This window comes from Lepeophtheirus salmonis, chromosome 3 (assembly GCF_016086655.4).
Source record: "Lepeophtheirus salmonis chromosome 3, UVic_Lsal_1.4, whole genome shotgun sequence".
In the NCBI taxonomy this organism is placed as follows: Eukaryota; Metazoa; Arthropoda; class Copepoda; order Siphonostomatoida; family Caligidae; genus Lepeophtheirus; species Lepeophtheirus salmonis.
Window position 1 is genome coordinate 9,407,576 of NC_052133.2, and position 13,203 is coordinate 9,420,778.

General features: G+C 36.0%; 3 protein-coding genes across 3 annotated transcripts; 2 read left to right on the top strand and 1 right to left on the bottom strand.

Moving 5' to 3' along the window:
• Positions 1 to 1,021: 1,021 nt before the first annotated feature.
• On the bottom strand, positions 1,022 to 6,340 carry LOC121114201 (ras GTPase-activating-like protein IQGAP1). Its single transcript, XM_040708079.2, is given in 2 exon segments — positions 1,022 to 6,040; positions 6,043 to 6,340. Coding segments are annotated over 2 exon segments (4,875 nt in total). The 5' UTR covers positions 6,215 to 6,340; the 3' UTR covers positions 1,022 to 1,337.
• Positions 6,341 to 7,795: 1,455 nt separating this feature from the next.
• On the top strand, positions 7,796 to 12,754 carry LOC121114200 (uncharacterized). The gene is made up of 2 exons (XM_071886845.1): positions 7,796 to 8,238; positions 8,288 to 12,754. Exons 1-2 carry the CDS (start codon positions 7,796 to 7,798, stop codon positions 9,336 to 9,338), a joined length of 1,494 nt encoding a protein of 497 aa, XP_071742946.1. The 3' UTR covers positions 9,339 to 12,754.
• On the top strand, positions 9,380 to 12,754 carry LOC121114199 (citron Rho-interacting kinase). The gene has a single exon (XM_040708077.1). The coding sequence runs from the start codon at positions 9,380 to 9,382 to the stop codon at positions 12,488 to 12,490; it is 3,111 nt and encodes a 1,036-aa protein (XP_040564011.1). The 3' UTR covers positions 12,491 to 12,754.
• Positions 12,755 to 13,203: the final 449 nt, after the last annotated feature.

Consider the following 13,203-nt stretch of genomic DNA (forward strand, 5'->3'; position numbering starts at 1 on the left):
TTCCTCACGTCGTTACTTTTATTTTACCACGCAACTTCCCCCCAAAAGGAAACAGAAAAAAGACCCAAAATCAGATGGTAGTTGTTAGTCAATACTTCCAAACTATGGAATTATTTTTCAACAATATTTGGGATTAGTTTATAGCTTAAAAGGAGTTAATTAATTATCATTAAGCCAATCGACGTTCAGAACAACAATAAGCAACACCTAAGGACTCAAGTCCCCTCCCTCGTGTCCTTTAAGCTATACTGTAAGTTAGGTTAAGGTTGGATAATTAAGCAGGAAAAGAACAGACAAGAGCTGTTTGGAGAGCGACTTTAAACTTGGGCCTTGAAGAGTGATTTCAGGCCATTTTTCGTTCTTTTTGAGGTAAACGTTGCGTGATACTATAAAAGAAACGATGTGTGATATGATACGGTCAGAAAAATTGAACTGACCTCGAAATTCAAATTAATTTATTCTCGAGTGCTTGGAATATGCTCTAGTTTGCAAAAATTGGGGCTCAAATTGAATTCGGTTTGAACAAACTATATAACTAAGAGTATATTGATTATAGTCATTCATAAATATATATAGTAGGGATATCCAACACGTAGCTCACAGGCCGAATTGCAGTCGGCTTAATATTTAAAAGCGGCTCACTACTTTATCACTTCAAGTAGTATTTTTTGAAAAATTATGAGAAAACAGCATAATTTTTTTTTAATGATTTCTTATATAAAAAAAAAGAAGGCTATTGGATCAAATTATGCAGCAGAGGATTTTTTGGCCTTTTTTATGGAGTTTTGCTTTGAAAAATAAGATTTGGTCTAAATTTGAAATAAATATGTATTTAATAGTTTTGTTTTATTAAGCCATATAGCATAAAATTTAGTTTCATAGGTTCCGCGGGTACTTGAGATATTTCAAGTGGCAATGCAGCCTACTATATTAAAAGGTTGGACATCCTTGGTTTAAAGAATGAGATACACACACAAAACTTCCGCAGTATGATTGATATCTACATAGGTATATACATAAATATAATACAAAATTGTATTTCAAATAAACTTTATTACAAAAAAATAAAATGGAAAATATGAGTTACTTTATAACGGTTACTATGGAAAAAATAATGCATGAAATAGTACTTCATTTGCCTTGAATGAATGAAAGCGAATAAATCAATTACTATTTGAAAAGTAGTTAGTAGTTTGATTGATTGATGTATATATATTTTGGACATGAGTGCCTAATACTCAAAAATCATTATTAGGAATTTTCATTCAATTTATATAATATATTAATCTAAAATATAATAAGGGAGGGAGGGGGGAAGTAAAAAAAAGAAAGATACTTTATTTTTTCCTTCCGTAGAATTTGGAGTTGAGGAAATGTAATAGAAGATTGACATTAATGTTAGCTTTCCCAAACATATTCATAACAGACACACCTTCATACTGAAATTGTAACAAATCTTGAATGTTGACATCCACATGCTCAAGGCGTACTCCCATAAATTTTGCATGAACCTCAAACACTCCATCATTCTCTGTAGGAACTATTTCGAATTGAACATTTTTGAACTGACTTGGAGGCAGTCCATCAATAGCTAAAAGGACTCCCTTTTCATGTAGTCGACTAGCGGAATATCGAAGTGTTGAGCGAGACTTCATACGAGTACCCCAACGATGATGATGATGAGACTCAGAGACAGTTTGACTATTACTAGATGGAGATGACTTTTTGAGAGGTTGCTGAAAATGTACTCTTCGTCTTTTATTTACTTGTAGGTTTTTGAGGCATTGCTTGAGGTACGTGTCGTAGTATTCAACTTGCTCTTCAAGGAACTTCTTCTTAAGCTTAAGGGACTTGAGCGTCAAATTCAGACGGAATATTTCTCTCTGACGACGAAGTCGATACTGTCGACGATTCAAAATAGATTTAATGATAGAATTAATGAGAGATTTACAACCATCCTTGGACGTAACGAGACCGGCTACTTCTAACACCATTAAATTTTTCAGAATTTGTCGCTTACAGTCGGCCAAAGGTAATCGGCATTCATCATTGATAAAAGGGTTCGTGTGATCAAGCATGGATTTGTTACGAGTTGCTTCCTTTTCTTCTTCTTCCTTTTGATTCACTAGCTGCCAGTAAAGAGTCTCAAACTCCTGCGTTGTCTCAGACTTTAGACATCCAATTAAGTTGCCCTCCTTTGTACAAGGAAGGATTGACATAATAAGATGCTTAGTTTTAATAAAAAGTTCTTCAGTATCCGATCGATCAAAACCAGATAACTCAAATTTGTTAGTTAAAGTCAAACAAACTTCAGAGGTTCCCAAATTTCCAAGTGAAGCATTGGTCGAAGCACTTGCCACCCCTAGAAGGGAACATAGACTTGGTCCACCATCTCCAAGATCATCAAGGAGCTCATGAAGGGGATCTGATGTATCTGGAGCAACTGTATCTTGAAAATCTAACAGTAATTGATGTGTATCCACTATTTCTTGAAGGGAAATAAAAATCACAGGCTTGGCAATTAAGGTAGCCTCATAGTACTGATCCATATTGAATTCCTCTTCTGGAGAAACAACCTCATCAACGCATTGAAGGAAGAACTTTTTAAATTTTTCATGACATTCAATGATATAACCATTTAAACACATCAAATGACTGCTCTCTTCACCATAGCCTTTTTTGGAAGCAGCAAATTGAAGAATTTTTGAGATAGAGCCAAGATTCCTTCTTTGCTCATTATTAAGGATATTATCAGCAGACACGCCAATTATATCAAAAGCATCAGGAGCAACAATTGCCCCATTGATAAATCGATAATATAAAAGATTTCCAACGACTTTAAGTATTTCCTTTTGCTGAATAGAGGGAAACTTTTTTTTGAGAGAAACATACAGGACTCGAGCCATGTAAAGCATTCCATAAGGAATTTTATGACGAGAACTAAGGATTGTAGCCAAAAACATAGTCGTGACTTGCTTCAATTTTATCACAGACCTATTTAAACGTTTACGAACTTCTTCATGTGATAAAGCCTCTTGGGGAGTGACATCGTAAGGCATTCCAGAAGCCTGACCAGATTCAAATTCTTTAGAATTAACCCACTGCTTGTAGATTTCAACTGGGTTCGTATTTATGCTTAGATTTTTATCCTCTAAAACACGAAGGATTATAGTACCAAGCATTTCTCGGAGAGAATTCGATCCCTTTCCACCATTTCTGTAGAAACTAACAATCATTTTAATGACCATTGGTTGACCTGTAATAATATCACTTGGCTTATCCACCTTGCATCGCACTTCCTCCTCTAGAGCAGTTTGAAAAAGCTTAAGTAGCAAATACTCCTCACGTTGATTGGCTCCAAAGTTATACAAACTCAGTATAACACTCTCCATGAATTTGGTAGTCTTTAATTGAGGCATTGCAAATATGAGCTTAGCAAGCGTTTGAGGATTGGTTTGAAGATAATAAAATAGGTTTTGGTAGGCATCAAGTTTAGTTCTACTTTCCTTCTTGAGGGCTTTTAAACCATGATTGCTGTTGCTGTTGTTATTATTGGTGTCGTCATCATTCCGTAGTAAGTTCAAGGTAGATGCTCGATGATGGTTGTTGCTGTGATGATTAAGGGTTTTGGAATGCGCAACAACCTCCTCAACAGATATCCTATTTTTCACAAGAAGTCCAATTTTGATGTCCATTACATCAAGGTTTTTTTCTAGGTTTTGATTGAAGCGTATTACTTTTGTTATATTACCTTTCAGAGATTGGAGATTTAATTCCTGATCAAAGTCCTCCATACTATGATCCAGAAGATATAAATACTTTCGAACGACATTCAAGTTGATTTTCCCTTGAGTGTCCACCTTCATGAGTGCTTGTAGATCTATGGCCTTTTTGTGTTTACGCCAAGCTCTTTGAATTTTGATTATACCTTCTTCATAGGGCAAATAAGATGCAATGGGTTTAAGTACTGGAGAGCGATTCCTACGTAATTGTGCAAGAGCATCTTTGAAGCGTTTACGAGTTTGGTGACCTCTCACATGAGCTTGCACTTTAATTATTGAGTCCACGTTGTCGTAATAATGTTGAAGCATAGAAAGCAATCGTTGTCGGATAATGTACCCACGAATACAAGCTTGAAGTCCAACTATCACTTGATCGTAGTCTTTTATAACACCCCCAAGCCGATTAACATGTTCAAGTATGTCAAGGATATCTTGATAATCAAGAAATGTTGAGGAAGAGTGTACTTCTTCTGGTTGAGTCCAAGAGTAAATGTGTTCCTTGAGATTTAAATATACAAAGCCATGTCCATCAGACAGAGCATGTTTAACCCAAGGTGTGGTTCCTTCCGCTTCTTTTTCATTGAATCTCTGTAAGAGTCTTTCTTGATATGTCTTTGAGTGTTCCTTAATAAGATAATCCGTTAAAAATAAACTTGGATGATTAAGTGTCTCAAAAGTATGAGCGTGATCTCCTTGTTGAATAGCCATGTTAGCGATGGAAAGAGCAAATCCAGCATCCGTTGCTTCTTTAGTATGCTGAATGGTTTGATGTACAGCATCAAATACGTTGTCAACCCAAATCTCTGACTCTTCATGTTCAAGTATGGATCTATTAACGGCAATTTGTTCAAGGAGATCTAGAGTATGAGTAGCATCGTCTTCTTCAATTGTCTCCAACTTTAATACAGGATTGGTCAGACTTTTGTAGAGAAGAGATGGATCTTTTCTTTTCAAAGCACTGTTTATATTTTGAAGGGCTTCAATTATATCATCCGATGTACTTTTATTCACAGCATCAACAGCATCTTGAATCTCAAAATGGGTTAACAACATTCCATCCTTGGATTCTAATGCACAACTCAGAGCTTCCAAATAATTTTCTTTCAAGTCTGAATCCAGATCCTCAATATTTGTATTTTTGAGAGTAAGAGTTCTCCACGTCTCTTCCACGTTTCTAAAGCGAACTGCTTGATTCACAGATGCAACATTATTCAAAAACTGAACCAAAGAGAGAACAGAGTCTCTTTTAAGATCCCTACCCGTTTCAACTAATATATATCTTAGCTCATCATGATATAAATTTCCAGCAAAGGAATGAAAGGGAACATCGAGTCGTCTCAGATAATCCAAAGTAGCCGATATGTCGTCCCCTCGTAAAGCTTCGTTAAGCCGAGTTACAGACTCCTTATAGGAATGCTCGTGATCACGCCTATTGGCCTCCATCATGGCTGCTTCAATCGTTTCTTTCTTGAGTTCTTCCTCTCCATCCAGAGCCAAGAGGGCATGATAGAGAAATTCCAAGTACATTTCAGTCTTTGACACATCAAAATCAACACGAAGTTTCCAAGGTTCAAGAGCTTCCCTAAGGTCATTCGCTTTTTTGTACTTAATGACTTCTTCTAATTCAACCAGAACGTTCACTTCATCAATAATATTTTGTATCTCAGCGGGTCTCAAAGGAGTATTACGATCTCTATTTTTGCGAAACCGCATATGATATCGGACGATAGCCTCATCTTGAATCCGATCGAAGTCTTGAAGAGCAGAGCGTAATTTTTGATGTGAATCAATATTTTCAATGCGAGGCAGACGAACCGGAGAAGCAAGGCTTGGGTCTTTATTTAAGCGATGGAACTGTGGCATGGGAGAGTCCAGCTCTTTGAGAGCAGCCTGCGTTTGGGAGAGTTCTTGCGGAGTGAACGTCGCCTTTCCACCCAGATCCATCATTTCGGGAGCCATTCCAATTTTGAAGAGAAAGAGACTCAGTGCGTGGAGGCAGAAGACGACACGAGGAAGGTTTTTGGCATCGTACACGTCCGTCGTCTCAGGAGTGAATATGCTCGGAAGTCCAATTTCAGAACAGGCTCTCAGAAAGTGATTGATATTGTCCGTGTGTCGAAAGTGGAGTCCGGACTCCTCATACTTCTCGCCCAAGGGATCAAATATCCTCTTGAGGGAAACCACTTCTGGGGCGAAGAAGTGAGCCAATTTAGCGAGGAGAATCCCATTTCGTAGCTGGGATTCGAACTCAGTAGGAGAGGGAGAGATTCATGGATGCAGGACTCCACCCATCGACGAACCTCTTCCAAACGGCAAAGATACTCGTAAGCCAATTGCTTTTCTCGCTCTTCGTCCATCAACTTCCCAGATTTCCCCAAGAGGGGCCCCTGATCATGGATATCCCTCTCGTATTCTTCCTTCTCGTAGCCCATTCTAAGTGAGTGTATCAGAAAAGCTTCCGAGGGCGAAACTCATCCACAGATATCTCGGAATAGTGATAATAATTTTTTTTTTCTTTCAAGACTTGAAGGTTTTAGCGCCCTAAGCAAGTAATGCTTCACTTAACTTGACACCCCTCCCACTTTTTCAACCACTTACTTCTAAGTGAGCTATACAAATTCAACTTACGTGACATAGTTTTCTTTTGATATCACGCAACCTTGCCCCCCAATCCAACTGCCACTCATGCTGCTAGCTGCTAATTTCAAATTCAAAATTAGGATCACCACCTTTTATAGCTGAATATAAATATTCTATGCTATAGTTTTTAAGATACCCTTATGTTAAAAACTATGATTCATGAGCCCGTTGACCGTTACTATAATTAATATATAGTATTTATCAAAAATATTAGGGATAGGAGTAGATAAAGGTCGGTAAAAGATGTCGAGAATACTTAATATGATTATTAATAGTGCGCAACAAATATGGAGTGTTGTGTAAAAGTTAAAGTCTTTCCCAAAAATGTTTATCTACGGGATCTCATTTTGAAACTAATAAAATAGATAAATTTATGGTATAGTATGGTAATTTATATCAAACTTTACAATTTCTATAATATTAAGTGAATAATAGGGTGGACATTAATTTTTAAAGATCACAAGATATTCCTTTTCAACTAAAAATATCCTTTGCAAATTGCCCTTGGCCATTCGAGGCCAATTAAGAAATTAAGAGGTTATTTCTTTTTTAAAGAGAATCTTACCAAATTTTATTTGTAAACTCTTTTTATTGTACATATTTTTTTAATTTATTTTATAAAATTTGGTTATATTGGTATTTTTTCTTCTAATGATGGTCAGAATAAAAGGACAACAAGGTCAACAAAATCCACACTTTTTGATTTACCAAAGTAAAAAATATATAAATTGTTTGACTGATACATAAACAAACACTAAATAAGCTAAAAGCCTCCATCCATTTTAGTTCGGATAATACTAAATCCACATAAAAGCTTATAAAATGTATTAAATAATAATTTTATTCAGCTGAATTTCTTATTTTAATAATATAAAAAGCTGTAATGTGCAGTACATAGATGTTATTAAAACAAAAACATCAATTTATAAAAAGGTGTACATTTTCAAGACTTTAAGGCCGTTCAGCTGCTTTTAAATATATATATTTTTTAAACGGCTTAAAATTTGCCAATGAGTAATGTCATCTTCAAAACAAAACAACAACATTTTGAGACGTTATAAATCCCAGATTGTGAAAAATGATATAATAATCTCCACCCTAGTTATTAAAGAAAAAATACTGTGAGAGGTTGAGTTACTTTGAAAGAAACAAAGAAATGGGACATAGGGAAAGAGAGACGGAGAGTGAGAGAGAAAGAAGGATGTAATTTTAAGGTGAATAGGTGTGTAGCTGGGAAGCTGGGAAGCGGGTTAGTTCTAAGCTGCGAACAGCTAACAGTTTCTTGAATGTAGGAATTTTGAATTCCTGTGGCGGAAAAAGGAGCGAATTTAATTCTTTGTAAAGTGGAAGGATTTCGTTTCCTTGATGAGAGAATGCTCAAGCGACAGACTTCCTCTTCCCTTGTCCTGGAAGATCTTCAAAAGTCAAATGAAGAGCTTCGAAAGAAGCTGTCGGATTCCCTCCTCAAGGATTCCAGCTTGAGTTTGGAGTCCTCTTCCATCGTGATTCAAAAGTTGTGCGAAAAGGAGTCCGAGGAGCTCCGACGCACAGTAAGTCGCCTGGAGCGTCTTCTCGCCTTGGAGCGTGAAGAGAGGAATGCGAACGAAGAGAAAGCCATCGAACTCCTCACGGACGTGAAGCGCCAATGGCAGGAACGGGAGGAAATCCGTATTCAGCGCATGCGAACAGAAGTGGAATCGGCGCACTCACATTCCCATGAAGTCGCCAGGAGAAATGCAAAACTCCTCTCGGAACTGGAGAGATCCACCTCAGAGTTGGAAAATGCTTTGGACCTCAAAAACAAATTGAAAGAGAAGTGCATTGATCTCAAATCAAAGTTAGAAAATCTCAAAAAAAACTTTAAGGACAAGTCCGTTCAAGTACAAGAATATGAATCTCATATCCTTGCACTTGAGTCCCAAAATGAATCTCTTCAAGGGGATCTTATCCATTCAAAAAAAGGACGTTTCTCAAAAAGAGCAACAACTCTTGTCCGAAAAAATGGATATCTTAATGGAAATCAAATCCAAGGATCAAGAAATCAATAGTCTGAAGGAGAGATTATATTCTCTTGAGTCTCAAGTTGAAAAGTCCAAAATTAAAATCCGTGAACAGTCCTCCAAACTCAACGTGGCTTTGGCCGACTTGAAAGAAGCCAATATACAATTAAATGAATTAAAAGAAAGTGGATTGGATAAGGATGCCAAATTAGACTCACTTCATAAGGAAATTGAAGACTTGGAAGAAAAGATGCGTGCTCAGAGTGTTAAATATGAAGAAGAGCTTCAAGTTTTCGAGGCCAATCGTAAAAAAGATGAAAAGAAAGAGCTGGAGAAATACAACGAGTTACAAGGTGAGATAGAGCGTCTCATGATGGATAAACAAGATGCATCATTTTGTGTGGATGAATCTGAAAGAAAGGCCAAAAGTCTGGAAACTGAAGTTAAAAAGATTAAGCTTGAGAATGATGAATTAAGTGAACGATACAAGAGGAAGGAGATGGAATTGGAGAGTAAAATTAGTATTTTGAAGGAAGACTCTAATAAAGTCATATATAATAAGGAAAGTATTATTCTAGAGATTCAGGATGATTTAAGGCGAATTCAATCTCAGAAAGATGCTCTTGAAAGAGAAAAAACGACCATGGAAAGAAGTTTATATAAAAAAGAAGAAGTTCAAAAATCTCAAATGAGGGAAATCGAGTCATTAAAGTTGAAAGTGGAGAGACAAAAGGAAGAAATTAATGCAAAGCCCCCTTGTTCACCTGTTAAAGTCATTAACAATATTGTCGTTGATAAAACTTCTGAGTTGGAAGATGAAAAGAAGGCATTGAGTTATGAAAAAAAAATGTTTGAGGCTGAGAAAAGGGAGATTATATCCCAAAAAGAAGAAATGAAAAAAATAAAGTTAAGTTAAATGAAGAAAATGTCAGTTTAAAGGCTATTCATGAAAAAGAAATGCAGAAAATGAAAACCTTACGCTCAAACTTAAATCAAGAAGAGGATCGACTCTCCAAGTTGAAAAGTGAATTAATGAAAGAAAGTGAATCTTTCAAAGAAGAAAAGTCAAGGTTTTTACAAATGAAGAAAGAGGTTGAGTTGAGTAAGGTTGACTTTGAAAATACGAAGGATGAGCGGGAAAGTGAATACAATTTAAAGGCAAAATTACTCAAAGTCGAAATGGAAGACAGGTTTACTAAGGAGCGACATAAGTTGAATGAAAGTCTAAATAATTTGAAGAGAGAAAAGGAGCTCTTGGAGAAGGAAATGAAGGCGAAAGAAAAAAAAGAATCTCAAAAGTATGAATTAGAAGCTGATAAGTCTGTGAAAGAAGCTAATCTTATGAAGGTGGACCTGAGAATAGCTAATAAGCAAGTGAAAGAGCACAAAGACACCATTACATATTTGCGACAAATGTATCGAGAGGAAAGAGATACTGCACGAAAACTTGAAGAGGAGACCAATACTCTCAAGACTCAAATTGAAAAAAATGAGTTAGAGATGGAAGGGCTGAAGCGAGAGCTCTCAGAAGCTAAAGAGTCACAAGAAAAAGTAAATACATTGAAAGAAGATTTGTCCAAAAAATCTTCTGAAGCAAAGGGTCTTAGTTTTCGATTAGCTAAAGCAGAGTCCGACTGTGAGCGTTTAACCTCTCGACTTGATAAGGCTGAAAAGGAAGTGATCAAATATAGAGAGAGTCAGACTCAGCTTAACATTTATAAAGTGGCGTGTTTGGAGTTGGAGGATCAAACAAAAGAATTCGAAACTGTCATTGAGAAATTAGAAACTCAGAAAGAAAAGTTAACATCCCAGTTAGCTGAAAGCAAAGGCCAATATCAGGATATTGAGTCTACTACTACTCAGCTAAAAATTGAAATCAATGATCTTAAATCCAAGTTAATATTTGCCAACAGTCAGTTGAAGGAGTCAAACTCAAAACTAGATGAAATTGAGTCGTTGTATAAATCTGAAGAGACCAAGCTTAGACTTAGGTTGAATGAACTCACCGCTTCTAAAGAACAACATTTAGTCACAATTAGTGACCTAAAATATCAAATGGAGGATTTGTTGACAAAATGCTCCAATTTATCCGGAGAAGAAAACTCTAAAACGATAGCTCTTAATGATCTGAAAGAATCTTACTCTAATCTTTTGACCCGTTTTCATGAGCTTACGGATAAGAACAATGTTTTGATTACCACGAACGAAAATATTCGCATTCGTTTAGCCCGTGCTGAGGATGGTATTCAAGACGAAAAGGAGGAGACGTCCCAGATTCTTTCAAATCATAAAAAAACAAAACATGAACTAATAACTAAAATTAATCAGCTTGAGAAATTGATTGACTATTTACAGACAAAGCTGAATAAGCGTGTCAAATGTAAAGGTGTTTTTTGTCATCAAAAATACTCTGATAAAGAAAATATGAATGTTGCTCTTCCTTATGAGGCTCTAAAGGACAAACTTAAGATTGAAGAGAACAAGAATCGTCAATTACTTAAAGATCTCAATTCTGTTCGAGGAGAGCTTCGATCAACGCATACTAAGGATAATGCCAATATATTCCTTCCTACTCCTAATGATCAAAGAGCAAATCATTCTATTCCTCATCGCTGGACTACGCAAACTAACATGAAGGTAACAAAATGTTCTACCTGCTTCGGGGATGTTCATTTCTGTAGACAAGCCTCCGTTTGTCAATATTGTCACCGAACGGTTCACATTCATTGTGTGGACAAGTCTTCTGACGACTGTGGGCTTCCTAAGACTCTTGCTCCAGTCTTGAAAAACTCATCTGGTAAGAAGGAAAAGCCCTTTGAAGGCTATTTAAAAATACCCGAGCAAGGTGGGAAATATTGGATGTCTGTTCACGTCAAAATAGTGGATGATCAACTCATCATCAAGGGAGAGGGAATGGAAACGAAGAAAATTGATTTAATGCCTTCAAATGGATTTGTTTATATTCAAAGTTCCGTGGTGTACACGGAACTTCTTCATACGACTGCCTATGATCAACCTCATGTATTTAAAATCGGCTATAATAATTCTAAGAGTACTCATTACTTTATGGCCAAATCCTTTACGGATAAGGCCATGTGGATTAAGGAAATTGAAAATATCAGTTTAAGGATGAAATACGAAGATAAAGTGAATCATAGTGACTCAGATAGTAATGAAGATGAAGATGTTTCTCGTTGTGAAATTGCTTGTTTAGACCCTTCTTATAATGTATATTGTGTAGCTCCGATGAAGGACTCCTGGCTACTCGGTACCTCCTCTGGATTTTTGTTTGTTCACTCTGGCGTTGTTACACCTGTTGAGCGATCTCCTTCCACAGTGTATCAGATGGAAATTGTTCTTAGTATCAACAAAATTGTCTTAATAACAGGGCATGATCGTAAATTAGGGATATTAAACATGGACAGAATTCATTCTCGAGATTTTAATCCCATTAATTTAACAACAGTCAAGAGTTGTCATTTATTCGGTGTGGGGAGCGTAGAAAAGGACGTATATTTATGTGCTGTTGACGACTGTCGAGTCTCCATTTTCAAATATGATGAAGGCTTTACAATGGTTCACAAATTTTCAACAGACAATCCTACTTCCTGTCTCCAATTTACTTCATCTTCTGTTTTGGTCATAACGGATAAAATATACGACATAGATTTAGATGACTTTGCTGTTGAAGAATTTTTGGACTTGGACGAATCCCCCATGACACTCTCCAACAACTATCCCATTGCTATGTATCAAATCAATAATAATGAATTCCTCCTTTGCTTTCAAGAGCGTGGGATATTTGTGAACTCAAGTGGTAATAAATCTCGTCAAGATATCAAATGGAACTCAATCTCTGGACAGTTTGCGTATTCAAGAGGGAAACTTTGGGTGACGTACTATAATGCCGTGGAAGTTTTTGATTTAAGTATCAAAGAACAGAAAACGAGTACCAGCAAAATGATGCTCTCTAAGAATCCTCAGATATTAAATGGTCAAGGTCACGTGTACTTGCTAGAAGAACGAAATAGGGATTTGGTCCTCCTTGAGCTTACTAAAAATGATTGATTCATTACTTTGCATTTATTTTATACAATATTGCCTTTAGAGATATTTTTTGAAATTTCATTCACACTTTGTTTTTAATCATACTTAAGTATATATATGCCATTTATATATATTATACATACTTTTTATAAATTGTTTTTTTAATCATTAATATTCAGTACCTAACATTTTTTTTTTTTTTTTATTTTTTTTGATGTATTCAAATCTGAAGTGACTTTTAATATTATTATAATACATGAAATAGTAGTATTCATCATCAATGTATGTGTGGTTTTTGTAGTGTTATTTTATTTTTGAGTAGTATTGTATATGTTGTGTGTCATCATACAAACAATCTTGAAGAAAATCAATTATAATATATACAAGGTGGTGATTTTAAACCCAGAGCCAGTTTAGACATCAATATCTTGGCAACCCACAAATCTATGTTTATAGAAGCGTGCTCTTCAGGTTCTACTCACAAAATTATATGAATATAAATACAAAATCCCTTAGATATCCTCAGAATACAAACGCCGTGTGCCCATTAATTTGTTCCTCCGTGCCGGGGGCACGCCCAATAAGATTTTTGACTGTACAAAGCTACCCAAATCAACTGTTTTCTATGATCTTTGTCGAGTCTTAAGAGATTCCTAATGGGTCAGGAAAGGGATGTAAATCGTGTGTATTTTTTAGCTGGCCCGTTTTGAAATTACTAATCTGAAGTATGTATT

Coding starts and splice junctions, on each gene's coding strand:
- LOC121114200 (XM_071886845.1), top strand. CDS start 7,796: ATGCTCAAGCGACAGACTTCCTCTTCCCTTGTCCTGGAAGATCTTCAA. Junction 8,239..8,287: donor AAAAACAAATTGAAAGAGAA/GTGCATTGATCT, acceptor AAAAACTTTAAG/GACAAGTCCGTTCAAGTACA.
- LOC121114199 (XM_040708077.1), top strand. CDS start 9,380: ATGCAGAAAATGAAAACCTTACGCTCAAACTTAAATCAAGAAGAGGAT.